The 27572-nt window shown below is 34.3% G+C and overlaps 1 protein-coding gene across 1 annotated transcript in view; it reads left to right on the forward strand.

Annotated features, from left to right (window-relative positions):
• COL24A1 (collagen type XXIV alpha 1 chain) overlaps positions 1–27572 on the forward strand; it is a 380712-nt gene that overhangs the window by 296352 nt on the left and 56788 nt on the right. The window contains exons 40-47 of the mRNA XM_074221770.1: positions 366–419; positions 665–718; positions 2543–2599; positions 6620–6673; positions 12284–12337; positions 12439–12492; positions 23832–23885; positions 25745–25852. Of these exons, the coding sequence (XP_074077871.1) occupies positions 366–419; positions 665–718; positions 2543–2599; positions 6620–6673; positions 12284–12337; positions 12439–12492; positions 23832–23885; positions 25745–25852 (489 nt within the window). The remainder of the gene's footprint in view (positions 1–365; positions 420–664; positions 719–2542; positions 2600–6619; positions 6674–12283; positions 12338–12438; positions 12493–23831; positions 23886–25744; positions 25853–27572) is intronic.

Consider the following 27572-nt stretch of genomic DNA (forward strand, 5'->3'; position numbering starts at 1 on the left):
TTGACTTTGAGTGAGGGGAGGTTATGCCAAGTCACCAACCTCACTTTTTCATCCAGATCCATCTAGGTCCAGGGACCAGCCATGAATCAGGATGGCCCTGGATGCATGTCAATCAAGGTTAAGTGACCTGTCCAAGATCACACAGCTAGTAAATGGCAAGTGTCTGAGGCTGGATTCAAACTCCCATCCTCCTGACTCCAAGACGAGTGCTCTATCCACTGCACCACCTAGCTGCCCCCCCCACATTCATACATACACAGAGGCATGCACACAATATCTGTAGGAAACTATTAGAAGAATAACATTTAGAGAATTTATGGAGTTGGATATATTTGCTATCATTGATTTTTCACTTTATTTTATAGGGAAATTTAGGATTAATGGGACCTGAAGGGGAACGAGGAATTCCAGGCTATGCGGTAAGGATTTCCATTATGAAACATGAATCCATCTGTGGACAAGTACATATTTGTGTTTGATAGATGACATCACCAAGGGGAACATGCATATGAAATATCACTGATAAACTCTAATGAGATAGTAAAACCCTGCACAGAATATCCCTTCTCTGGTGTAAAAGAATATAAGGTTGTTGACATGGACATGAAACTGAGTCAGACAAAGCACTTGGAAGCAAAGTATTCAATGATTTTCTTTTCCTTAGGGCCATCAAGGTCAACCAGGACCTCCTGGGTTGCCAGGACCTAAAGGAGAAAAGGTTGGTTCAATGGATTTTTTGCCACATTTATTATCTTTGACATGCTTAAGATTAAAACATAGAATTTGTGGATCCCCACTCCCACCCAAAAAATATCAGAAACTATCTTAAAATCTTTTTTAAAAAATTGTATTCATACTTGGAAAGAATTGAAAATTTCTAAGGAAAACAACATAATCTTTACTATACACCCTCCCTGTCGTATGCACTCAGCTACTCTGGGTCCAATGGTACCTCCCCTCTCTTTTCTTGTATTGAGATTATTGGAGTTTTAGAACTGTTGCCAATAATATATCTGCCTCTATTAGGACTCTCTCCTCATGGCTTCTCCAATGCTAATATTAATTTTTGGGAACTGACATCAGGACCCTAGGTCCAGCTTCATAGGCAAGGGTTGTCTTCCCCTACCTCTAAACTATTCTTCACATATTCAAAATGCAATCCATTCAAGAATGTCCCTTTTCATTCCTTAAATTCAGTCCACTATATTAAATACCTTACTGTTTACTTAAAAGAACCATTCTAAATTTCCCTTTTCCCCCACCATGCAAATTCACTCACAAAGTAACTGTTTAACACAGTCACAGAAACCCCTTATAACTAGATCTCACTACAACCATACCACAAATGATGACATGATATGAGATTGAGGAGTTGAAGAACATATGAGGAGATAATTGATTATTGAAGACTGATCAAAGAACATAGAAAAAAGAATGAAGAATTTTCCCGACACAAATGTATGTCTTCCCCCCTCCCCAGGATTCTCAGCCTTAACAAAAAAGCAACCTCAAAAAATTTCAAAATAACATATTTAGCCTAATGTTAAATCATATGTAATTATAAGTCAATTTTTGAAAGGGCATTTATCGTCTCTTAGGACCTTGTGTTGTGAGGAATATTAAAAGTTATCTAATCTCCCCTTATCAGTTTATAAAGGAGAAAACAATTATTTTCCTGAGAAGCAACAGGACATTAGATATATAACTCAGTCTTAGCATCTAACCAGAAGGTTCAAGTCTCAACCTCTGATACCTTTTAGTTTTGTGACCTAGGACAAGTCATTTAACCTCTCATTGTTTTAGGCAACTCTTTAAGGTGGAAGAGAAGGTGCCAGCATGTATCAGTAGATAAAATGCCTTCCCTACTAAGGAGATCACAGTTCCAATTTCTACACCTATTCTATGTGCTCCAATTTGTAGGGCCATGGAATGTATGTCTCATTCTCTTCTGGGTTCATTAATATCCCTTTCAAAAAGTCTATTAAATTAATTTCTATAAGTTAACAGTCAGGAAACACAGTTAATTGTCTCTTGCGTAGACGGTAATGTGCTAGACCCTGAAGGAGCTACCAAGTTTAGATAAGGCCTTTTCCAGAACTGAATCTAGTAGGGTTGAAGCTAATAGAGTCAAGACACAAATAAAAACAATTATGACATCTTTTCATGTGGAATGATTGTTTATGATTAATTACGTTACATGCCTATCAAGTATTCTAGTGACTTAGGAATAGCTACAAAGGAAGTTGATGTCATGGAAACCCATACACTTGACTCTCAATATTACTAGATTGCTTTCTATGTAATAGACCAAGACAAGTATTTTAAATATGAAACACACGTACATTGAGATGATTTACAAAATAGTATGCACTGCTTTTCTTTATAAAGAATTTTGCTTTAAAGACAAAACCAAGATATATCACTACTAGGATTTAGTAGACAAATGACTAGACTTTCTTGGGTGTTGGAGATCTATTTTTTCTGAGTTGTGGAAAGGCTGATGTTGTGTTTTGATCTTTTGTGTCATCATTTTGCATTTTAGGGTTATCCAGGAGAAGATAACAAAGTTCTCGGACCACCGGGGCCCCTAGGTGAACCAGTAGGTCTTTTTCTAAATACTGTTTACATGTTTTCAGAATAAAATAAGATTCACCACACTTGACAGCATCTTTTGAAAGTGTCTTATTATTGATATATTGAGGAGCCTACGTGGTGCAGAGGACAGAGTTCAGATCTTAGAGTCAGGAAGAGTTGAATCCAAATCCTGCCTCAGATACTAACTAGCTAAGTGACCCTGGAAAAGTCACTTGATCTCTCTGACTCCACTTCTTCAACTGCTAAGTGGTAATAATAGTACTTACTTGATAGGGTTGTTTTGTATACCTTGAAAATTATTTTTTCCCAGCCATGTTTTTTGATTTTTTTAATCTCTTTTAATTTTTTAATTTAATTTTAATTTTTAAAATAAAAAAGCATTTCCATAATACAGCATAATAAAAAAGATGATTGCACATGAAACCGCAAATCTATTATGTACAATTGCCATTGCTTTTAAATTTCTTTTTGTCCTTCCCTCCCCCCCTTTACCATTAGATACAAATAGTATCATTGTTATTATTGTGAGTAATAATAATCTTTGCAGTGAGTTTTTTATTCAAAGTATTAGAAAATGGATAAATTTGAAGGAGAAGATGCAAAGGGAAAAATAGTTTTACATAAAAATATAAAAATAAAATATATTGATTTAAATTTATTTGGAAAAATGAATAATTAATCTACCATGACAAAAGCATTACAATGATATTTCACTTTAATGGAGGTCCAATATAACCACTTTAATGGAGGTTATCAAGGAAGAAGTTTATTTTGGAAAAGTTATGAAAATTTTGAGAAATATTCCATAATCAACAAATTGAAAATTTTTGGAGAGATCTTAGAAGTCTTCTCTATAATTTCTTTATGATTTTTTTAGCCACCCAGTGGCAGAACCTTTGTGATCATTGTTTAACAGTTGGAAGAAACCTTAACTTAACCTTACCATTTTGCGAACTAGGAAATTGAGGCCCAGGGAAGTTAAATAGGCTTTTCCCGGGTCACATGGTAGTAAGCTATCAGGACAGAATTTGAACCCTAGTCTGCTGGTTCCAAAGACAATTCTATTTCCACTGTACTATGTTACTTCTCAAGTACCAAAACTTTATAGTACTCTCTTCTGTATTGTTATCCCTAAAGGCAGTTTAAAAATGAACAGACTATGGATAGCCCTTTTGTATATAGTTATTCCAGTTCACTGCAGTAATTTCCTATTTTGTTTCCCTCCCCATTCTATTCCATCCTCCACATGATCACCAAAGTAATTTTCCTAAAGTGTAAGTCTAGCTCTGGCATCCTTACTCTGTAAACCCCAGTAGTTCCTGATTACCTCTAGGATCAAATATAAATTCCTCTATTTGACAATTAAAGTATTTCACACACTGGTCCTTCCTATTTCTCCTTTGACACGTTACTCCTTTCCTCACATTTCACAGTTCAACTCTATCACCCTACTTACCATCCCTCAGACATGATGCCTCCTTCCTCTCATTGTTCCTTCTTGCTCGTGGTCCCCCCATCCCTGGGATGCCTTCTTTCTTCATCTCCAACTCTTGGAATACCTGGTTTTCTTTAAAAATCTAAACATGTAACACTTTTGCAGAAGTCATTCCCTACCTTTCTCACCTTTCCCAATCCCCTCACCCAGTTGGTATACTTAATGGATATGATCACTAGTGCCTTCCCATCAAAGGTTACCTTGGGTTTGCTTTGGATATATTTTGTAGATGGCCATAGAGGTGCATATTGTTTGGCTAGACAATAAATTGCTTAAAAGTAAGAATTGTTTTTGTGTTAAGAGTACTCAACAGTTAAGGGTTTACTGAACATTTCTATCACATTGGTCCCATGAGATAAGTAATATTAGTATGCTATCCTCTTACAATTGACATGACTCAAGATCTAAATGTATGAGAACTTATTAAAGGAACTAGTAACATTTAGCCTGAAACAGAAAAGACTTAGAAATGTCTTCATGTATTTGAAGGACTGTCATACGGAAAAGTTATGAATAATGAATAAATAAAAGTGATGGTCATTCCAGTGGTTAATCAAGGCATAGACTATAAGATTTGGAGATGCTGATGACTGAGGTCCAGAATGTTTTTGTTTGTTTGTTTGTTTGTTTGTTTAGGTTTTTGTGAGGCAAATGGAGTTAAGTGGCTTGCCCAAAGCCGCACAGCTAGGTAATTATTAAGTGTCTGAGGCCGGATTTGAACTCAGGTACTCCTGACTATAGGGCTAGTGTTCTATCCACTGTGCCACCTAGCCACCCCTGGGAGTCCAGAATGTTAAGGAAATATCTATAGCTAGCAATAGATAAACAGAAAGACAGACAGACACAGACAGACAGATAAATGGTCAGACAGATGGACAGATGACAGACCAACAGATAGATGTCCCTAAGTATAAGATCAGAGTTTATAGGGGGAGAAAAAAAAAGAGAATGAAATCCTTAAAAAAGGAAGGACAATGATTTGGAAAGAAAATGACAAAGTAGAAGAGATTACTTCATAAGGAGGCAGGTTCCCCTCACTAGAGATATTCAGGCAAAGGTTGGACTGTTAGGTATCTTTAAAGGAGACTCTTGCTCCAGTATGGATTTGATCATATAGATCCTATAATTGAATCCAGACCCTACTTGAGAAAGTATATAGGATTTAGAAATAGAATGGATCTTTAATGTGAATCCCCTAATTTGATATAAAAGAAAATTGAGACCTAGAAAGGTTAAATTAGGTCATATGGTACTTAGTAACAGAAACAAGATTCCAGATATTCTAACCCTAAACTTAATGCTTCTTTCCTAATATATAGATGTAACTGACACATTTTTTCTTTTACCTATTATATTCTGATTTCTCTGAAATGCTTATCTAAATAAAACTACATAAAAAACAAACTATTAAAATGCTACTTGCTACTACTTAAATTTGAGTAGGCCAAGATCCAACTATGTCCCTAGAAAAATGATTATTCTATATAATAATAATCTAATATAGTAACGAACCTTTAGGTTAGATTCCTAACACCAGTATTGTCAATGGGTCTGTAAGATGTAGATGAAATTCCTGCCTCAAGAATATCCCTGTTTTCTGATAACTATCTTCATAGTATAGTGAGTTTAAAAATATCAACTTAGTTTCAAATATGATGTATGTGTTTCGACATCTGGTTTCAACTTAAGTATCAGCACACACTGAAGTAACCAATAAATACTAACATATTTGAACAGTTATTTAAATAAATTTTATAACAAATTATGAGGACACCTTGTAATACCAAAGGTATATGTGCTCTCAAAGGAATGTTTGAATCATTTTTATAAGCACAATGCTTGTTTGGTCGGTTTCTGCCTGGAGGGTTTAGGATTTGTGTTTGTCTATAAAATTTCCCATAAATTTAAGAGTAAATAAATGCATTTCTGGGTAAAACGACAAAGAAAAATTAACTGCAATATATACCCTTTAAAGTCCCTTAAGGTATCCATGAGGAGCTAATAGATTTTAATATTTTAGTCATTTAATAAAATTCTGTTTGTTTCCTTTCCAATTAATGTGATGTCATTTATAAAGCACATTCATATGCTCCCAGAGTTGGACAATTTTCTCATCTGAAAATGCAGGCTGTTTTGTTGAGCTTCATTTTTGCATGTTTTTTTCCCAGGCCAGTCATTCCACAAGCCTGTTCTTCCCTTTGTCTTTGTGTAAATCTGTTGCTTCCCACAGTTGGAAGACGGTCTTGGTCCCATTGAAATCCATTCCATGACTCAAAAGCTTGTGAATGGATGAATGTTTGAAAACTATCTTTGTATATAATTAAAAAATAAAATAATATAAAAAAGAAATCCATTCTTGTCCAACGGATCCTTATTATTGAGTGGGATAAAACAAACTATTCAAAATTTGATTTATGTATTTCATCACATTTTTGGCAAAACAAAAGTTATATTAATTCTATCAAATTGTTCAAGAATACTTGAGTTTAGCTGTCAAATTTATTCTGTATATGTGTATGGTCTCTATAGGGTCCAATAGGCAAACGAGGAGAAAGAGGAGAATCTGGAACTGAAGGTTACAAGGTAATAACTACAGGACTCCTTAATGACTTTAATGTCTCCTTTCAAACTTTATAAAGATATGACTGGCTTTCCTTGGTTTAAGATTGCAAGTGATTTCTCCTTTCGGTAGAGAAGTGGTAAACTGTGAATACAGAATGCTTTATATCAGATGCAACTCTTTTTACTTGATTTTTTTTTTGTTACAAAGATATATATTGGGAAATTCTTGAGATAAAAAACTAAACATCACTGACACTTATGGTGAGGATAAAATGAGATCATATTTGCAAAGTGTTTAACAAACCTTAAAAATGCTATGTAATTTCTGTTTATCATCATCCTCATCCTCATCATTATCATTGTCATTATTAAATGTAGCAAATATGTGGGGGGAAAATTAGATTTGAGAAAAGACCATCAGATCTGGCCATTAAGAAATTTTGAGAATTTTGAACACAAAATTTTCAATTGAGTGACGAGGTTGAAAGTTGGATTGCAAGAGGTTGAAGAATAAGAGAAGAGTAAGTGACAGCAGTTTAAATAACTGGTCCAGAGATTCAGATGATAATGGAAGGAGAGGTATAACTTTCAACTATCAATTCTTTTTGTTCTATACTTCCCTGTCAAAGCAAAATTTTCTTTGGCAGAAAAACCCTGAATAAAAAAAAGTAAAGAAGTCTTTCTTCTCTTCATTTTGTTATATCATTCTGTTCTCCCTAATGAGTAACCCTGCATTTTTCTTTCTCTTACTCCCTGAATACCTAAAATTTCTCCTTCCATTATCCTTAGCAGTCATTGCTAGCCTCAACTTATGTTGTACTTTTTAAGGCCCTTGTTACTTTTTCTTTAACCACAATTATTTTCCCATTATACTCTTTCCCTCAAAGGAACCTGGCCTTGAACCAAAAAAAAATAAAGTCAGTTGAACAAAACTGGCACCATGTTCACATATGACAGCATATGCAAGATTCCACACCCAAAGTCTTCCATCTCCCTACCATGTGGAGAGAAGGATGTTTCATAATCTATCCTCTGGGATCAACCAATTAAATTAAATTAAGCAATATTTATGACCCTGAATCTGAAATCAGTTTCTTTTGAGTTTGGGATTCATTTATATCATTGGAGTCATGTATATTTTTCCAATAGATTAACTTCCTTGGCTCTCCACCCATCCATTTGCATGTTTCTTTAAATAATTCATGGTAGCCATTTCTTATGGTATGACTAAATTCCATTAAGTGAATATACCAAAATTTGTATACTCTTCAACCTTCAATCATTGTATACCCATTTGGTTTCCAGTTATTTACTATCATGAAAGTACTATTTTGAATATTTTGCTATGTTTGGGGACATTCTGACTTTGATCTCCTTAAAGTATATGCCTAGGAATTTAAGAGAATGAATATTGTATAAAATATCTAGTGACTTCTCTCACATATTTTCAAATTGTTTTTCAGATTTTTTTGGTCTTATAGCTCCAATCTTTTATCATTGTGTCAACCTTGATATTTTTATTACAGGATCATGCTACACTTTCATATTTATTTTCAGTTTCCCATATTCATTTCTTTTCTTGGTTTTTCACATGCACATGTCTTGTGTACCTAAGTAGTCATGTACATTTCAAGATAAGAATATGTCTCATCTTCTTTTAGTCTTCCACAGTGATTAGGACCAAAACTTGCTTAAATAAATATCTTATTGACCGGAGGAATTGATTCATTTGAACTTTTTCCCATGGTAAAATTTCAGTGACCACATTTGGAAGTGAAACTCAGATTAGCCAAGCTGGTTGTTAGATACAGATATTAACAATTTTGTTTTCTTAAGACAGAAAAATGTTTAATTCTCATTAAAATTTCTTTTCTGAAAAATAAAAGTTTTACCTTACTCACAATACAAATCTAAGGCAATTCTAAATAACTCTAATTTTTGTTTTGATGAAAGTCATTTTGTATTCATAATTTTTAGGGAAGACCTGTCAAGAATATAAAAAGGCATATTAATTTGTCTTATATGTTTTATGGGCTGATATCATTTTAATTCAAAGAAAGCCCCAAGGACTTCTTCTAAGGTCTTGGGATTTTTTTCTGTTACAACACACCAATTGCTTCCAACATATTTTAGAGCCCATATGATTCCATGTTAGTCTTTTCTGTGTATAATTCCCAATATCTCTAATAGGAAATCCAGTTTTAGTAATATCTTCCTTTATTCTCTGCCAGTTAAACTGCATGGTGAGGCCAAGTCAAAACTAAATCAATCTGTTGGCTGCCAAATGAAGAGTTTATTACCCTAATGTGAGATGAAAGGCTTCATTTCACCTATAACAGGCTAGCTAAAACCAGATCCCCATTACTTCCTAGACTCCAGACAGTCTGGCATACTTCAGTAGGACCTACCAAGTGAAGAATGTTTCCACTGGGCTCACACTATGGTCTCTTCTTCCTATTTCCGCATTCCTCCTTCCATTTCTCCCCTGATGGGGTTTCAACATTGGCTGCTCCCATGTGTTTCATGAACTTGTTTAATCAACAAAACCCTTCCTCTCGTCTTTCCTCATTCCTTCTCATTTGGTTCTGCAGCCTATTTTATTCTATTTACTAATGGCTCCACTTTAAGCAGTCAGCTAACCAAGGCCAGCCAACCTGCTGATTTTATTGTTCTGACATTTGAAAGTCATGAAGCACAGTCTCTCCTAGTCAAATTTTACAAAGTACAACTTTGATACAAATGAGAAAAACCAACTTTGTTGACAATTATATTATCTCATCATAGCCTCCAGACCTTCATTAGTCTTCCAAGATGCTTAGTTTTCTCTTTGGACACTATGTGTTAACTAATTCCCTCAATGTGAATCTGACTATTATGATTATTATCATTAGACTTAATAAAAGAAAATCTTCTAAATGTATTGGTTATTTATAATCACAATCAATTCACAGGTAGCCTTATATTAGGTTTGGAGCAGTAACATGGATGATTCAAAATGATAGATAATGCAAATATTATTTATGCTTATCTTTGAAAAAGCATTTTGGTTTTTTATTGTTCTTTGTCTTTGTTAACCACAATAAGAAAAATTAGATGGTTCTATAGATAGAGCACTGGACTGGAGTCAAAAGACCTGAGTTCAAATTTGATCTTAGTCACTTACTAACTGGGTAACTTGCTCTGGGCAAGTTACTTAAGTTGCTTGCCTCAGTTTCCTCAACTGTAAAATAAACAGGAAAAGGTAATGGCAAATGATGCCAGTGTCTTTGCCAAGAAAACCCCAAAAGGGATCTTAAACAGTCACACACAATTGAAAACAACCAAAACAACCATGATAAACATCCTCTAAAAGTGTTCTGTTTTGGTTATAAAGAAAATAAAAGACCCAAGGAGTTGGATTTTGTTCATTAATGATGTATCTTACTGTTTCTCACATGTTATTTTGTATAAATATAAAGAAAATTACATAGATTCAGCTCCTTCCAGGTAGGAGTTTTCAGTCTATGACTGATAGACTGATCCTTTAAGATATTCTGCCATTTAATTTTATAAGTATTTATATATTAAATATAAGTATATATACTTTCATTTAATTTTTATAAGTATTATAATATATATATATATATATTATTATATACCTGACTACTAAATGCAAGTAATTGTTCTAGATTCTGAGAGTCCTAGATTTAGAGTTGGAAGGGACCCTAAAGATCATGGCGTTCAAGTCAGGGTAAAGATTCAACTTTACTGACTCCAGGTCAGTGTTCTTCTTCTGCTTTAAACCATATAACTTCAGTACAAACAAACCAAAAAAAAAAAAGCCAATACTCCAGATTCTAGCTTCTTTTACCAGATATATATATATATATATATATATATCTTCCTGGAAAAGAGTATTAATGAAAATATTAACTCAATAAAAAATGCATAGTAAAGTATTTGGAGCTATTGATCAAAGTAATGGGATCCATATAAGAATATTTGAAGTAAGAAGGAAATGAGGGTCATGGCTAAGGGTATAATTGAGATCAGTATCCAGTAAAATCTTCCCTCATCAGTCTAAAAAGGCTTCATGAATGTAACACAGCCAGGGTAATCACAGAGCCATAATTAGAATCCACAGACTTGAATTTCAACATCTTTGAATATTTCTGTTTCTCTCTGCTGAAAAATTTATTTGCCAGAAGTCAAAACTTCACAGACTCTTGTTGTTTGAATTGATTCTTTTATGTTCTGAAAATTCGTCTTTCTTCCTTCCACCAGAAGCATGTGTAGCTAACTATCGTTAGTAAAACTATATCCTGTTGGCTTTTCACTCTGAAATTTCAATTGTTTTTTTTTTACATTTTAGACACTGAAGAGCATTTTTTATCACAGAATTGGAATTTGGTATCAGAAGCACATTCTTACTTCCCAGAAAGCAAAAATGTCAGACCTTCTAGGGAGAATATCCAAACTTATTCCTATGTATTCTGTTTTCATTCATACTGCTCCTAGCCCAGAGAGGAGAGACAAATCCAGAAACTTGCCACTCCCCAAAAAACTCAATTATCATTTTGGACATAAGAAGTAGGAAGAAAACAAGTTCAAGAAAAAAGGTGACAAGGACAATGGGAGAAGGTTCTGAGGCCTGCCCATTTGTGAACTACTTGCACAAATCTTACCTGACTTATTTCTGGATGCCAACTTCTATTTGTTTACACATTTTGAAAAAGCAAACGTGGCAACTTGGCATCCCTTCTTATGAGAAACAGGATGATGGCAGATTCCTGAATGTCGAAGTAATTTGTTATTTCTAAACATTGTGCACAGTAATTGCTCCCATTCTTCAATGTAGCAAATCAACTATCCAAACATCTATGCCCTTGGCATCTCAGATTGGAGGCCATGGTTTACCCCCATTGTGGGAATAGGTTCAGTAAAATGGGTTCCTTCTCCTATTCTTTATTACCCTAGTTTGGTACGGGACAAAGAGGTAGGAAAAATGAGGACAATAAACTTCCCTTCATCATAGCACTAATTAATACACTTTTTAAAAATTTCTCAATAATAATATTGGTGGTAATTAAATTGAATTTTAAAACATCTCTCTATTACTTAAGTAATACTTGTTTATTCTTCAGTGCCTCAACTTCAATACTTCTGTAATTTTCTTTCATATATATATAGCAAACCTTTTTTTTAGCAGACCCTTCACAAGTTGCTTTGGCTAAAAAAATCCATTGTATAACATCTAACTTTCTAGTAATCTGCCTCTGTAACTTCATCTTGGTTAATTCTCTCATCACCATCACCAGACCAGCTTGGGAAACTTCGCTGAGCTAGCTACCTTCAAAAAGCCTCTATATTATGCTAAGACTCTAGTAAAAGAACCCTATTCATAAAATCATAATTTATCATCTAAAAGGAACCTAGAGGTCATTTTGTTCAACCACATCATATTCCAGCTGGGGAAATTGAGGTACAGAAAAATAACACTTGATTTGCAAAAAGTTATAGGATAAGAACCCAAACCTCTGACTCTCAATACAGTTTTCTTTCCATGATACTATTGCTTTACTCCTCCAAATTCACTAAAATTTGTTGTATTCTCTAAAATTCACTAAAATTTGTTGTATTCACTATTCCAAGGGTCATGTGGGTGTGCCAGGACCAAGAGGAGCCATTGGACAACAAGGGGCCCCAGTAAGTTTTAATAGCACTTGTTAATATTTCAATATTTTTAAAAATAATAACCTCTAAGAACCGCTTTTCATGTGTGTTTTTTGTTTTGGTTCCTGACAAAGGGTGAACCAGGTGAAATGGGTGAACCAGGACCTAAAGGAGAGAGAGGATCTGAAGTAAGTGAAATCCATTAAAGGAGATTTCAATTTTATCTTTTTTGGTAGGGAAAGAAGTGAGGAGAAGGCTTTAAGTAATCATTTGTCATTCAAAAATCATTGAAAATACCTGAATTGTGTGTAGTCTTGGTACATGCCACATTATTTTCTACTCAATAGTTCTCAATTTGATTTTTTTGTGTTTTGCACATTTTCAATGAAATGGTACCATTCTACTTAGCATAAGAAGAGTTGGAAATTTCTGGTTATTTAGAACTGGACAAGCAGTAAATCCTATCATTTGATTGAAAAACTCATCTAGAATAAGTGCTTACATTGAACAAATCTTCCAAACCACAATCAAATTTCCTTTTAAACTTATTTTGTAGCCAAAATAGGTGAAATATTTTCAAAAGGCACAATTATTGGAATCATCATCATTATTTCATCTAACCCTAAAGGCAGAAATAGAAGTTTTGTTAATCCTTGTCTCCCTAGTTAGTATGATGATCTGTCTCCTTATGAGAATATGGAGGTGATGGGTGCAAGGGAACCATAATATAGATGACTTAGAAGTATAATATTTTAGGGGTTCTGTTTCTCCATTTCATTCTTCAATGATGCCACAGGAGTTCACGCAGGAAACAAAAAAGCAGAAACAGCATTTCCTCAAAGGTGTGGCACCTTACTCTCTGCATGACCGATTTTTGTTGCTCGTTGGTCAGTTTTCAGTTATATCTGACTTTCCATGACCCGTGAACTTCCATCCATTGGGCTGTCTTGACAAAGACATTAAAGTGGTTTGCCATTTCCTTCTCCAATAGCGAATAGAGGGTAAATGACTTGCCAAAGCCATACAGCTAGAAAGATTCTGAGGTTGAATTTGAACTCAGGTCTTCCTGACTCCCACCCATCTCAACAAGCTATCCATTGCACCACCCAGCTATCCCAATGGCTGATTTATTGTACCTTATTTTTATCCATAATAAACACATAGGGACAAATATATCATATGGAACATTTCCCTTTTGGTGTTGCACATAATTCATTAATTCTTTCCTCAAGAATGGAAATAAGGGGCAGTAGATAGAGCACTGGCCCTGGAATCAGGAGGACCTGAGTTCAAATCTGACCTCAGTCACTTAATAATTGCCTTGCTGTATGACTTGCAAGTCACTCTTAACCCCATTGCTTTAAATAAATTTTTTTAAAAAATAAAAAATAAGAATGGAAATAAAATTTGATTTCTTTATATACCTGTCTATATTGTATAATTACATGTTTTGGATATGTACCTGACCTATGCAGAAGGAGATCTAGGAACTATATGCCATTGTCCCTTTCCCTTTGTTTCACTTGTCACAAGGGCATGAGAGACACTAATAAAGAAAGGTCTCCATTCTTAGTTACAGAGTCATCAATATGTTGATCATCTACTCTTACAGTCTCTGGCCAAATCAAAACCAGAGGTGACTCGGTTTACCTAAGGGGAGGGAAAGCACCCCAGAAGAGCTAGTGGTAATAGCAGAAAGAAAAGATATAATATAAACTCATCCTCTTTCTTAGACTCATCCTCTGATTCAGGAAATAAAGTAATCACATAATTTTCATTAGCGAACTTAAAGCACGATAAATGTTGTGAAGACTATATCCTAGGAAGAATATTGGCAAGAGGAGTATATGCAGAGCAGGGGACCCAGGACAGGGTAGGGATTGATAACCATGTCAAATAAGGATGACTTAGAAGAACGAAACCCATTTATCCTGAGGAATAAGGCTCAGGGAAGGAGGGGAGCTATGACTACCATCTTAAAAATATCCAGTGTTATCACATAGAAGAAAAAGAGTAGTCATTTTGCTTGATCCGAGAGGATAGGATTAAAAACAATGGATGAAAGGGAAGTTGCCATGAGGCAGATTTCTAGAAAAATTTTCCCCACAATTAGAACTATCCAAAAAAATAGAATGATAGGCCTCAAGGGGTAAATATATTTTCTTCTCTTTTACTACAAAGTTTTAAGTGGATTCTAGATAACCACACAAAGACAATAATATAGAAAGGATTTTTGGTCATGTGCAAGGGAGTGACTTTTGAGATCCCTTCCAACTCTGAGAATCTGTGACTATGATTATATAACTAACTATGTAACCATCATCAAAGGGAATACACTCTTTAGGTCTTCTTTTTCCCACTTCAGATGTTTGAATAAACTGCCATATTTCCCTATTTTTACAGTTGAAGTGCTATATAAATAAAATCATCCAACTCTCTATGTGCTTCAGGCAATGATTGATTATACCCATGGTTTTTCCATCTGAGCAACACATTGACTTCTCGGTATAACCAAAGATATACTTTTACACCACATTGTCCAAATTGTGGTTTGGCTGGAGTTTCTGGTAGCCCTCTCAACACCTGACCTCATCCTTCTTCAGCAACACGTTGACCTTCTTAAGCATGCATCATTGAATCCCAGAAATATAAATTTTGTCCTTTTAAAGGCCCATCTAGAGCAGCACCCTCATTTTTCTGTTTTTCCAAAGAGATGCCCAAATAGGTTAAGTAACTATCTTAAGGGATTTAGGGTCCATTAAAGTAGATGAATGAGGAAAAAAGTAAGAGAGATGGGGGAAAAATTGTTTCCCATATGCCAATATATATTTCCCTCCTTTGAATCAGATCTTTTATTTCATCAAGGTTGAAAGCTCCTGATAGAGAAACTCTTTCCACCAATGTAGGTCAGCAAATTCTAATTTTAGAAAATTGTTTGAGACACTGAAAGGAATATGCCCATGGTCATGTAGCTTGTGTATATTAGAAGCAAGACTTGAACCCAATACTTCCTGATTCCAAAGCCAACCCTCTATCTACCACATCACACAACCTCTCAGTACATCTGGATCTTTGATATATTTTACAAATATATATGTAACCACTGGAAAATCTTAAAAGGCTTCTTTTTAAAATGAAAGTTCCAAAAATAAATATAAAAGTTCATTTGACTTAGATCCAGGTTACTTAAAGTTTCTCCGTAGACTCAGCTCTATGACTACATGTTTTCCAGTATTTGATATCTTATAATCTTCCAACATTCTTCTTCACAAGTTTACAAATTAATATAAACTCAACACAAGTGCTGCCCTTATCTTCCATGCCTCACTGTTTATCAGGAAAATCAAATATTTTCTTGTTAGAGCAATTTGGTATTACTTGTTAACACAATAATTTTTGTATTAGTCAAACTTCCATAAAAAAACTATGACAATTGATGATGATGTTTGTTCCTTTCTCTATTTTCCATCATTAAACACAAATAATTTAGTTTATTTAAACATATTGGGTTTGAGCTGTATACCATAACTTATTTTCATCTTTATTCTTTTGGTCTTGACTTTGATTTTTGCTCTTTCAAATCTATGATGTCTGTAAGGAAGCACTCTCACATTAATAACTTAAAATATTCTTGTGTTAGTATAGAATGAATTTCCTTTTTAGTGATCTTATTCATTGCTCACCATATCAACTGTCTTCCAACTTTCTCTTTGAAAAAAAGTATTACATAAATGCATACATGCCTCCATATAAACAGGTTTCTTTATATATATAGATATATGTGTATGTGTATATACACATATATATATATATTTCTATTCATATTTAATACTATATACTTATATCTATCATGCATATTTGCCTACCTATATATACATGTTTACACACATGCATATTTATGAATGTTTTCATATATTTGTGTTTATATGTGTGAATACTTATGTTTGTATATCTGTTTACATGTATATATTTCCAAATTTGTGTGCATATTTATACATACCTATTTATGCACATATTTATGTGTTTTGTGATTAATACTATATATGTATAAAATATGTATTCTATATAAAATATAATATATCATATATTGCACATGTTAAATCTAATGTAAAGTATTGATTTTACATTTATTATATGTGTGTTTACATGTGATATACATAGATGATATATAATCATAGGTAGCCATTACATATATAATAGATAAAGACATTCATTATATATGTACATAGACTCTAAGGAGAGAGTTGAAAGCACAGAAAAAAGGAAATTATGTATATATATATTTCCTTTTGTAATATAGGAGATAACAGGAATATAAAAAGGATATCTATATCTATAAACATTCTGTGTAGTTTATTTGATCTCTTACATTTCCTTTTTTTCTGATTTCTGTTTCCCACGACATATGTTGCCCTTTTCCCCTTTACTCATTTTTGTTTTAAAATCAAGTATTAAATAACAATAGCTATTATGTATGTAGTATTTTAAGGTTTAAGATTTGCAAAACATTTTACAAATATTTTTCTTCCAAAGAGAAGTACTATTATTATTCCCATTTTGTAGAAGATGACAGTAAGGCAGAGAGATGTTAAATGACTTAGCTAAGTCTTACACCGGTACCTGTGGCTAGATTTAAATTTGGATCTTTTTGACTCTCAGTTCAGTGCTCACTTTCTCCACTGCACCACTACTTGCCTTGGAGAAATAAAGTATAAATTGATTTAATTTGGAAGATTTTATCAAGGTTTTCACACAATTTATCTGCCTCATTATCCTCTATGGTGGATGTTAAATTATCAGCTATAATTATCAACATGATCTTTTTACCTATACAACAATCCCAGAATCTGAGGGCTGAAAGGAACTTCTGCATGATCTAGTCCAACACGCATTCCCAATGGATCCCCACTATAAATATACCCATAAATGATCATCCTGTCTCTGCCTAAAGATCCATTTTTGAACAGCTCCAATGGCTGGGAAGTTTTTCTAGGCATCAAGTCTAAATTCACCTCTTTACAATATCCTGCCATTACTTCTAGTTCCATCCACTGAGACCAAAGTCTAATTTCTCCCCAATTTGACAGTCTTTCAGATGCTGGAAAGGCAGCAATCATAACCCTCCTCTCGTCTTCTCTTCTCCAGAGTATGCCTAATTCCTTCAACGAATTCTCAGATGTTCTAGAATCAAACCCTTTCACATTCCTGTTTATTCTCTATTTGATACTGTCCAATTTATCAAGATACTTCCTTCTTTAGCCGTGTGTCCAGAACAGAACATAGTACTCTACAGTGAGGTCTGATGAAGGCAGAGTAGAATCATCAACTCTTAATGAAGTCCAAATTTATGTAACTTTGGTCAAGGGGGGTAAAAGGGAACAAGAATTTATTAAGTACCTATACATGCCCAGGCACATTAAGGATAATATTAATATTATGTCATTTGATTTTGGCTGCCACAATATATTGCTAGTTAATATTGAGTTTGCCATTCACTGAAACCCTAATATTTTTTTTCAGAATCCTATTGCTCTATGTTATCCCATCTTACACTTTTTTTTAGGTTGTTTTTTTTTTTCTGCAAGGCAAATGGGGTTAAGTGGCTTGCCCAAGGCCACACAGCTAGGTAATTATTAAGTGTCTGAGATCATATTTGAACCCAGGTACTCCTGACTCCAGGGCTGGTGCTTTTATCCACTGCACCACCTAGCCGCCCCCCATCTTACACTTTTAAAGCTGTTTTTGTAACCAAGTGTAAGATTATATTTATCCCAATTAAATTTCATCTAATTTGCTTTAGCCCAATGATTTAGCTCAACAAATTCCTTTTGGATCCTGCCACTCTCTTCCAATGTATTAATTATCTCTCTCTGTTCTGTGTCATCTGTAAACCATCAATACCTTATTCAAGACATTGATAAAAAATGTTAAATAGTCCAAGACCAGTAGAAGATTTATGGAGTACTCCATGCTAACCAAATAGCCTTGGAAATGATTGAGGGACTTGTTTCCTTTGGATAGAAAATGAATAAATTCTACTAATTCCTTTTTTTTTTTTTTGGCTTCTACAAATACAACCTGAGAGTTTCTATTTGACTATAATTTCCTTTTATTTATTTATTTATTTATTTATTTATTTTAATGAGAATGTTAATACAGATATGATTCTGTTTGTCTACTCATTCATTGATTTTCAAGGGCAAGGATCTGACTGTAGGATGCCAGTAGTCAAATAAATATTTTTAAGTGGATGAAAAGCATATGTGATTCTTAGTATCCTCTGCCACTTTTCTTGCTATTCTGCTTCTGTCACTATTCTACCTGAAGGATGCATAAGACTGGGGCAATAATTCATAATTTTCTTTTTCATGGGTTTCCATAACCAAAAAATTCATCAGCTAGTATCTAGCCTACTTAGGAAGACTCTTTCCATATTGTCCAAGGCTACTCTGTGTTCACATGGACTATTTGTGCCCGACCTCTAGTAGAACATTCTGAACCAGTCTGATTAGCCACAGTTGGACATACTGTAATTTATCTTGAAGATAGTGATGTCATTTTAGTCTTTTTCAATAACGAAGGACAAGAACCAGCCAGGCTACTCCTATTAGCTGTCTTTCTAGACAGCTATTGTTTGTTCCTTTTCAGCATGGCTCATCAAGCCAGAGTTTTTTGTGCCAATAATATTGTCTTCAAGAACCCAAAGTCACCTTGGTGTCAGTATTAGACATGAGAGTATGATTTTTAGAAAAATTATTGGAATGAGGAAGGGGGAGAGTCAGAATAGTAGATTCCAGACTTCATTAGGGTGAAAATAGTTGAGTTTCCTCCATCAATGAATAACAGCAGTTTACCATCACTTGAAGTCAATGATCTCCCCCGGGGCATTGAAAAGAGACCCAGAACTAAAACAATAGTTTTATCCATTACATCATGCATCTTCTATACCATGTAATCTATAAAGCTTGGCCATGCTACTATTCTATAAATTAGACTTTTCCTCCATTCTTACTGGCCTTTCTGTGAGTATATGTTGAGTGGGGGTGTGTTAGATTCACTGCTGTCCTTTAAATGCCTAACAACCACAGGAATGAATGGGATAGAAAATGTCTAGAAACTTGCAATGACCTAATATTAAAACTATGTGTTCTTGGGAAGCTGATAGATCATTTTTAACCTCAAATGTTTTAAATTTCTTTGGGAAAAAATTATTCCTTCTATGAAATGGCTTAAATAATATTCATGTTTATCCATCAAATAAAAACCCATTTAACATACTCTTCCTGGAAAACCACTCAGGCTTAGCTCTTTGGTGTTGACATTATTTTAATGAAGTGAAGTATATAAATAGAAATAGATTTTGAATTGGATCTTAGCCATGAATGTGTCTATTGAGCATCTATGGCTCTTTAAAATAAGAACTGGGAAATATGGAAACCAAATCAAAATAATGGGAAAGTAATGAGACTCCAAGCCATCAAACAGCAGCCACAACCAATCTCTCAAACCTTGAATGAATGTTTCTGTTCTAATGGCATTCTATATGTTTGCTAAGAGTTTTTCTCTTTCTATTTGGTAGATGGACTTTCCCATTGGGTTCCCATTGGAACTTCTAAATATTGAGGTTTTTTCCTCCTGTGAATATGGTTCCAAATGCTATTGAAATTTAAAATGGGGAAAATGGTTATTTGTTATAATGTTTTGCTAATATATTGCTCACTTCACATACAAGATGCTTAATTAATGTTAAGTGAATATCTCATTTATGGATATGTGCCTATGCTTGGATCATGTATATATTCACAATGACCTGATGGGCCCTGATCTAACAGGAATTAGATCTGCTCTCTTATGCTCATTGTTTCCACCTCATAAAATTTCCAAAAAAACTTTTTAAATGATATAATTTAAAATTGGGGCAGTTAGGTAGTACAGAGGATAGCGTGCCAGACTTGGTGTCAAGAACTTCAGACATTAACTATAAGACCCTAGGCAAGTCACTTAACCTTGTTTGACTCAGTTTCTTTATCTGTGAAATGAACTGGAGAAGGAAAAGGCATATCAATCCAGTATCTTCGTCAAGAAAATCTCAAATGGCATCATTGAAATGACTGAACAACAATTTTGAAGCTGGATGAAAACTTACTGTTCTATTCCCCACCCCTTGATTTATAGCTTAAAATCAAAATGATAACCCCAGGTATTCTGATTTCCATTGTATAAATTTTGCTAAGATTTTTTTTGTTGTAGATATGAATATAAATAAAAATTTAATTCTACTCAAAGCACTCAATTCAGTTATCATTTAGGATGTGAGTATCTGAGAAGGAAGAATGAGAGCAATTCAAAACCAGTTGCAAGATCAATACATTTGGGAAGAGAATCAAAATTCAATGATTCCCTGAAACCAAAACTATGGTTTTGAACTTTAGGAAAAAAGTTTAATAAATTATTTTTATGATTTGTGCCCTGCCTTTTTTCCTTAAAAGAATTTGAGGAAGCAGAAATTCCTTAAAACACAAAGCTTGTTGTGATCTTTCTGAATTCATATTTGACTTCATTATAACTTCCCTTAGGAAATCTGATTGAACTAACATGTGATTGAGATAACAGATTTGCCATCTACCAACTTTTTAAGGTGGTCAAAGAAAAATTACTACATAAACCTCAAAGTACTAGATAAATGTGAATTATTAGAGTTCTTTAGAACTAGCCAGAGAAGAGAAGAACAGGAGTAAGGAATAAAAAGGATTATAAATATTATTTGAGGGATTCAAAACAATGAGACTGCTTTAAGCACAGAGAAATGGCATTATAATAAATTGATGAAATCCCACTTTATAAAATATGACTTTAAGTTTGACTATTTTGATATGGACAAGATCTCTGATAAAATAAAAAGCAGAACAATAAGAAGCACAATTTCATACACATAATTATTATCAATTTAAATATTAATGAGAAAATAAAAGTCTATTCTTTGTTTCATGAAGTATTCCACTTTTAATATAATAACGTCAAAAAATAGTTTAAAAGTAGTATGGAAGGGGGTGGCGTAGTGGCGTAGTGGATAAAGCACCAGCCTTGGAGTCAGGAGTACCTGGGTTCAAATCCGGTCTCTCAGACACTTAATAATTACCTAGCTGTGTGGCCTTGGGCAAACCACTTAGCCCCATTTGCCTTGCAAAAACCTAAAAAAAGTAGTATGGAAGGTATTAAGTGAAGGTTATTTTCATTTCTTGTATTAGTTGAACAATGGCTTGTGTATTTCCAGTGCGAGCAATCCAATCAATCATCTAACACTGCATGGAACAATAAATTTTCTTCACATTTTGCTGGATCTTAAAACAACTGGCAAATAGATTCCTACTACCCAGTATCATATTTTAATTTAGTCTAATGAAGGTTAGCTTAATTAATCAGTTAATTCAGAAGAGAATTATACAGAGGCAGAAAGCATGAATTCTATCTCAGACTCTATTTTGTACTATAAATATAATATACTTAACCCTCAAAGATTTCTTAGATTAAAAAAAAGTGTTATAACAAAACTTACACTTCCTAACTCAGAGAGCTGTTAGAAAAGAACTGTGAAAACTATAAAATATGATGCAAATGTGAACTATTGCTATTGTGTTTTGTAAGTCTGTGTAGTTTCCAAACCATAGTTGCCATTGCTAGATCTTCGGACTCTATCCACAGTGACACTTACTATTTATTTTAAAAGTCAAGGTATGGGGAGAGACAAAGTACAGGATTTGTATTTAGTATATCTGGGTTCTTCATTTACTACCTCTTCGATATTTTGTAAAGCAAAAGCAAATAGCAAACAGTCACCAAGCACTTATCAAGTATCTTCTATGTGCCAGAAACTTCTTTTAGACTTGTGGTCTACTTTAAACCCCAGATCTTTTTCCCCCAAGATTCGCTTCTAGCTAGCCATATCTTCCCTATTCTGTCTTTGAGTCTGACTTTTTGAATCCAAATATAATCCAAATATAATACTTTATATTTAGCCATTTTTTCAAATGCTTCCCTAAAATCTAAGTATTCTGTATTGACAATATTCCTCTGATCTGTCAGTTTAATAATAATGTCCAAAAAATAGAAGTGAGGTTCATCTGGAATTACCTATTGTAGAATGGATGAGGTGGTGCAATCGATCAAGCTCTGGACTTGGAGTAAAAAAAAATGAGTTCAGTACTTGTCTGAGACACTAATTTACCAAAATTAGCTGTTTGAATATTGGCAAGTCACAACTCCTGTCTGTCTCAGTTTTTCTTATCTGCAAAATAGGAATGAAAAAAGCCTTTACTTCCCAGGATTGTGAGGATAAAATAGTTCATATTGGTAAAGTATGTCTTCCAATATTTGACACATAATAGGCTCTTAATAAATGATAGTTTCTTTCCTTCCTGCCTTCCTTTCTTCACAAGGTTATAGTGATCAAATGAGATAATATATGTAAAGCATTTTGTAAATTTAATTACATTAATACTAACTATTGTCATTGATATTATTGATGAAGTATTGTCAGTCCTTTGTAATCACTGCTTGAGGTCTTGAGGTCTGTCCATAAGCCCTTTATTAATATATTTGCAATTGTTCAGAATCATAAAATTGAGAGAAAAAAAGGGATCTTTGAGCTCAGAATACTGAGGTTCAATGTAGTTAATTGGCTACCCTTTTTTGAGTGAGAAAACTGGTCCTCAAACCCAAGTTTCTTTGTTTCTGGTTCAGGACTCTTCCCACCACCCCAGGTTTATCTTGAATATTTTTTTTACATTTTTTTTAATTTAAGGCAATAGGGTTAAGTGACTTGCCCAAGGTCACACAGCTAGGCAAATGTTAAATGCCTGAGGTTGCATTTGAACTCAGGTCCTCCTGACTCCAGGGCCAGTGCTCTAGCCACTGCACCACCTAGCTGCCCCTATCTTGAATGTTTTTGACAAGTATTCTGAGAAATACCATTGAAATAGCCCTATATCCCACATTTTTCTTTTTTAAAATCATAAAAATATCATCAGAACAACGGCATGCTTTGGGAGGTTAGACCAAGTCCTTTGCTATCTTGACAGACCAGCTGCTGCTGATATCATTTTAATTAGAAGCCTCCCAAAGGAGGAGTTCTCTGGATAATGAAGAGCTTTTTCTTGAGCTATTGACTATAAGAAGAAAGGGATGAAAGAGGACGAAACATTAGTTTGCTCTTGGTGATTAAGGTTAAGAATGGAAAGAAAATCGAGCAAGAAATCATGAACATAAATAATCTTTTCAATTTCCCTTTAATTAAATTTCTGAGCATCATAGAACGAATGACAGAAGTGGAAGAGATCTCAGTGTTCATCCAGTCCAACCCCTTTATTTCATAGATGAGGAAACTGAGGTCCAGAAAGAAAGTGACTTTTCCCTATTAGTTGGGAGTAGAGTTAGGAAGAGAACCCACATCTCCTGAAGCCCCATTCAAAGCTTTTGATCCAATTATCCTTGTTTTTAACAAACTGATAAATCTGTTTGATATTTGTAGGGTCCAAAAGGGAAAAAAGGAGCACCTGGTCCAGCTGGGAAACCTGGGATTCCTGTAAGTAGCAAGTCTCTCTCATTGATCTCTTATTTCCAGATAAAACATAACTTCAGAATAGCAGAAAAGTTTAAGGATAAAATATAAAATCTATTATATAATTATGCTAGGGGAAAACTATGTAGGTCGAAATCCAAAGAATCAATAAATGACCTCCTTGCCTAGTAAGATAGTCTCCTCTTTGAAAATGGAGGCTTGACCTTTGACAACAGGGGCCAGAATCCTGAAGATTTGTCCCATGAAGATTGTCACTTTCTGATTGACTATCTCAAAGGGATCCATTAGATGAATGTCAGAATGTCTATAGACTGCATCCTTTGGAGCAGAGCAAGGACCAGGACCAGGTAGCAACCTTCTGGAAACAATTCAACAAAGGGCAGGAGGACTGGTTTTTAAATAAAACTTTTTTTTTTTTTTACAAGAGCATACATTTTATATGTTAGAAAATTCTGGTTACTAGCAGAATTATGTAACTGGTTATTTTGTATTAATTCATCTTGTGTGTTAGCACTAAAGGACAAAAATACCCAAGGGCACAATTTTTGAACTTTGCTTAGGGTACACAAGTGCGTTGTCCTTATTCTGCCCGCAAAGCAGAGAACTTAGAACTATGGCCAGGTTAGGGGAGGGGTTGAGGTGGGGGCAGGAAGTCAAGACCAGAGATTTCTTCTTGGGACTAAATAACAAAAGTGTTTGGTAATAACATACTGGAGACACAAGATGGATTTTGAATTTGAGGTCTCAACTTCTTGTTTCCCCAGAAAATAAGACAGAGTGGGCTAGGACATAAATTCCTTCCATTTTCTAATCTTCCCCACTAGGCAAAGATGATTTTCACATTAACCGCCAATAACCTCAGCTGGCCAAACAGATGTGTATTGACTGGCTCAGTAAAGACTTCCTACCCATGTGCCCTAGCCAAAGGCTAGATGTAGCCGTAGATTGTCCCTTGAAAGGATATATAGGAAAGTATTTAAGAAAAGAAAAATAAACTTGGATCCAAAAAGTATAAGCTATATTCAATAGAACTACAGAGAGAGAGATACAGACATTGATAGGCCATTCCCTCAGTTCTTTAATTTTTTCTGATCCAAAAGGATAGTAACAAAAAAGTCTGGGTTCTAATTTCTGAGGATTATAGGAACAGTACCACAAAGATTCATTTCTGAAGAAGAAGAATTCAATTCTGTTCAGCAAGTGTTTTGAGGTAATATGCTAGATGCCAAAGATATAAAGATAAAAATGTCAAAATCCCAGATCTCAATGAGCTTCTGTTACTTTGGAATGGTGAACAGGAAGGTGAGAGTTCAAAATGTATATAAATAAACATATAATATAAAGACAAGGAGGAGAAGGGAGGAATACAAAGGAAATATCCCAAAGAAATCTAAAAAAAAAAATCGGAAGGAAAGAACACTTTCAAGTGAGAGAATCAGGGAAGCTTTCACTGAAGAGAAAGACCCTAAAGGATAGAGATGAAAGAATCTTCTAGGAAATCAGGGGGAAATGCCTCTTGACAGATGGTCTGGCTCAGCTGTAACATGTAGTCATTATGTTCTCCACATGGAGTTGGGACAAGTAGAATTGTCTGCCACGCAGTATCAAAGCTTAAAGAGTTAAATAAACACTGATAATTAGCATAATATTTCTTGGTTAGGAAAACCTCATGAGAGAAACTTGATCTTTTGGATTCATTCCATAATTTTCCAGTTCATTACTAGCTCTCGAGGAAGCTTTGGGATTTCTGGTGGGACAAATCTGCTCAAATAAACTCCTCTCATTGATAAGTATAGTATTATGGGCATCTAGTCATCTGTACTGTGTCTATGTATAACTACATAATTATTTGACTTATCCAGGGACTCATTGGCCCACCAGGACAAAAAGGTGAGCCAGGATACCATGGAGCAGAAGGCATCCTTGGAAACTCTGGAAAAGTTGGTCTACCGGGAAGACCAGGACTTCCTGTGAGTCATTTAAACTATCATTTTGTCCTTTTTCATTAAAACCTATGTATAAAGGTTCCATTACTAAAACATGAACATATTATCTATATTTCTTTGCTTTGGCACTATCTCAGATTAAACTAATCAATCTTTTAATAGTTATTTCTGGACATCTATCTGGGGTGATGTCAAAATAATTTCTAGAGAAGGTCAGAGTACATCATTATCCTGGTCATACAACTAAATAATACCCCCATACAAAGTTCCCTGCACCCCCGTGTAAATAATTTAAGCCATTTGGCCCATATTAAAAATTTTAGTCAGAATGCTAAAATAACAAATTAAAGGGGCAGCTCAGCCTAGCTGTGTGGGGCTTTATCTACTTGGACTATTTATGGAACGTTTTGGTTTGGGGCAAAAATTCAAGATGAATTCTGCCAAAAATCACTTTCCTTTAATTTTCATATTTTTGATGCTGTTCAAGGACTTTGCAAAGATTTCCTCAGTGTTCATTCAATTTTGGTGTAATAACATAGCTTCCTTATTTCTTCCCAACATTTTCCTTTTGGTATTCCAACTAATATAATATTTCATGTATATTTTGTTTTTAGCAAAAACCAATAATCATACCATTTCCATAAGCTTTCTGGTTTTGTTCTACTTCTTTGTTAATTTCTTAGAATTTTCCTGATGAATATGCAAATTGTTACTCTTGTTAACTCTTCTTAGTTGGTGATTCAATGTCAATATAGAAGGAAGGTTTCAGTTGAATGCCCCAGGAAGCTGTCCTTGGCCTTTAATAGTACAACATTTTTATCAGTGGCTTGGAAAAAGGCATATATGGCATGCTTTTCAAATTTTAATGAATAAATTTCATAGATAATGCAAAAACTTGGAGGGATGGCAAAAATACTGAATTCAGAGTTCAAATCAAAAGGACTTCCCCAAATTAGAATGATCAAATTAGATTAAGGTAAATATAAAGTCCTCCATGAATTCAAAAAAAATCAGCTTAGCAAATAATGAGATGGGGTAGGGCATAAAACATTGTGTTTATGGAAGAGTTTAAAATATTTGAACATTTTAGTAGCCTACAAACTCAAGAGTGATAAGGCAACCATTCTAATCTGTTTCAAGAGAGATATAATATTCAATAGGAAAGGATAGTTCTGCTATTCTTGGTATCATGTTTTTCAAAAGACTGACAATCTGGTAGTTTACAGAGAATGGTGAACAAGCTAAATGGAGTTCTTGAAACTATGTCATATTAGGATCCATTGAAAAAATTGGGATGTTTAGCCTGGAAAAGACTTGGAGGAGGGTGAAAAAAAGGGAAGGAAAGGAATTAACAGAGGGCACCATGATAATTCTCTTCAATTGATAAAGGTCTGTCAAGTAAGAGAAGGATTGGACTTTTCTGTTTGGCCACAGAAGGCTAAACTACGAACGACGGTTGGATATTGAAGAGAGGAATATTTTAATTTGGAGGGGAAAAAACCTCCAAACAATTAGAGATATCCAAGAGTAAAATGAAACAGAAATTGGATAACCCTTTCTTGGGGAAATTATCAAGGGAGTCCTGTATAGATATAGGAAGATCTACATGTCCTCGCAAATCTTTTCCAATTATGAAATTTTGTGGTCTATTCCAAATATCAAAAAGATGGTCATTTGTTACTTTTAGTGAAGAAGTCAGCTTGGATACCTAATATTGCCCAAAATTTCTAGAGCTAATCTCAAA

Source organism: Macrotis lagotis, chromosome 2 (genome assembly GCF_037893015.1).
Source record: "Macrotis lagotis isolate mMagLag1 chromosome 2, bilby.v1.9.chrom.fasta, whole genome shotgun sequence".
NCBI classification, from domain to species: Eukaryota; Metazoa; Chordata; class Mammalia; order Peramelemorphia; family Peramelidae; genus Macrotis; species Macrotis lagotis.